Here is a 2,066-nt window from a genome sequence, read left to right as displayed (position 1 = left end):
GATTATGTGATAAAAATTATCTTACACTCGTTTTCATTTCATATGAGATTTATTCAACTTGTTACAATTCTTTATACTCGTTTCATAAATAGATTTATCATTTTACTTTTACTACTCACTCCAGAAAGAATAAATAATTTTGTCTTTATTAGACATTGGAACAAGAGTTAGTTTTTTTTCTTTTATTACAGCTTCATCGTTGACCAAGCTAATGCATGGCTGAATGCAAACCAGGATTTTACTGTCTGGAAATGTGAATCCATCAGCTATAAACTGGTAGAGGAAGATCAGTACGACACCAAAGGAGTGTTACATTCAGAGTCCTCATACGGCGTCAATAGATTCGTCATGGGACTGAGGTATAGTCCAATTGTTTTTTATAAACTAATACTGATTATGATTTCTCCCTTACTTCACTGTTATCCCAATTTAGGAAGAAGTTTAGAAAAAATGAATTGCTAAGCATGTTGTTTACCGTTTTGCAATTACTTTCTATGCAACTTGCAATGTTCTTTTTTAATGATTGTTGTCCCAATGAATAGTGTATACAATAATTGAATTTAATAGATCAACAGTGGAATTGGACTGGGTCTATTTTTACCGGTGACCAGATACATGTAGCTCAATTGGTTAGAGCATCCGTCTAGTGTTCTGAGGTCCTGGGTTCAAATCCAGGTATGGCTGTGCATCTGTCCTCTCCTTGTTGCAAGCACTGGCCGTGTACAAGAGGATACCTGAAAATAGGTTTTAAAAAAGTGTAACTGAACTGATTTCATCACCTGCTAACTGTTAGCTCAACTGCTTAAAGCTTTCATCAAATCTTTGGGGATCCTGGGTTCAATTCCTGGTCTGGTCATGCATTTTACCTGATCTGTTACAGATCCAACATCTGAACTAATGAAATAGTACGTACCACTTCTCGTGTTGTAGATTATGGTTGGTCCCAAGAATTTCTGACACCATGCCGGTGGCCCAGATCGGATACACAACAGCCATTCCTGGGGAGCCTTATACAGATGAGGACCAGGGTACAGCTGTGCAATGGGAAAAAACACAGGCTATAAGCTCAGGGGGAGGTAACTTTGCACATGACATGCTGACAACAGTGGTAAGCTCTCTGATTCCCCCAGGCACCAATAAAGGAAACGATAAAGATGAAAAGGCTGGTGAACAGAGCACAACGGTAACTGACATCACCAATAAGAAGGGCAGTCAGCCGGTCCCAGAAAGGAGAGACATCGCTGCACATCTCTCAGAACCAACCCATCGAGTGTCTGCTGCATACTATACTACCATGACATCAACCATCAAAGGACTGAACAAAAAACTCACACGAAAACCTCTGCCAGGTGAGTGCTGTCCCTACTCCTGTCCAAGTTGTTGATACATGTAACAGCATCTTTGATAAGATAAAGATGATTCATTTTGTTTAGGACTGATTTTGTCAGTTTTCCATCTCAGGTGTTTTTAAAGAATATTTTGTAGTCAATAATAGTCAAAAGTTAAATGACGTTTTTATGAATATCTTTACATCATCCAAAAAAACTGTGAAGGTCAAATTTGAGAAACTCATTTCTGTCCTCTCTTCAGGTGTGATACTAGTACACTCACTCCTGTCTACTCCCCATGTGTGATACACTTATTCTGTCCACTTCTCAGGTGTAATATACTCATTCCTTCCACTCCTCAGGTGTGATACACTCATTTTTGGCCACTCTCAGGTTTGATATTGATGCAGTATTCGTGCCTCCTTTCAAAGATTTTGCAAACCTTTTTTAAATTTAAAATGTATTTCTTAGGTGTGATATTAAATGTGGAAAACCTGACCCTAAGAGCTTCTACAGAGCAATCTAGGCCACAAATCGTGATGGACCCTGAGTGTACGTCGTGGGCAGAGGTGGGCCGCAGGAACACTGTCTATGTGTTTGCTATCAGGATATTTTATCTCAAAGGACGAGAGGAGTTCTGCACAATTGGTAAGTTCAATGATATGGTCTAATAGTCATATTCATTACAATTCTGTCTTTGCGTATTGCAGAGTTATCTTCTCTTATGAGCAGGTATTG

The 2,066-nt window shown here is 39.0% G+C and overlaps 1 protein-coding gene across 1 annotated transcript; it reads left to right on the top strand.

Annotated features, from left to right (window-relative positions):
- Positions 1-191: 191 nt before the first annotated feature.
- On the top strand, positions 192-1,999 carry LOC110444164 (the record flags this gene model as incomplete). Its single annotated transcript, XM_021488572.1, has 3 exons — positions 192-359; positions 931-1,349; positions 1,800-1,999. Coding segments are annotated over 3 exons (787 nt in total), but the record flags the coding sequence as incomplete, so codon positions are not given.
- Between the last annotated feature and the right edge of the window lie 67 nt (positions 2,000-2,066).

Source organism: Mizuhopecten yessoensis, unplaced genomic scaffold (genome assembly GCF_002113885.1).
Source record: "Mizuhopecten yessoensis strain PY_sf001 unplaced genomic scaffold, ASM211388v2 hete_36047524, whole genome shotgun sequence".
In the NCBI taxonomy this organism is placed as follows: Eukaryota; Metazoa; Mollusca; class Bivalvia; order Pectinida; family Pectinidae; genus Mizuhopecten; species Mizuhopecten yessoensis.
This window is presented reverse-complemented; position numbering and strand designations above follow the sequence as displayed.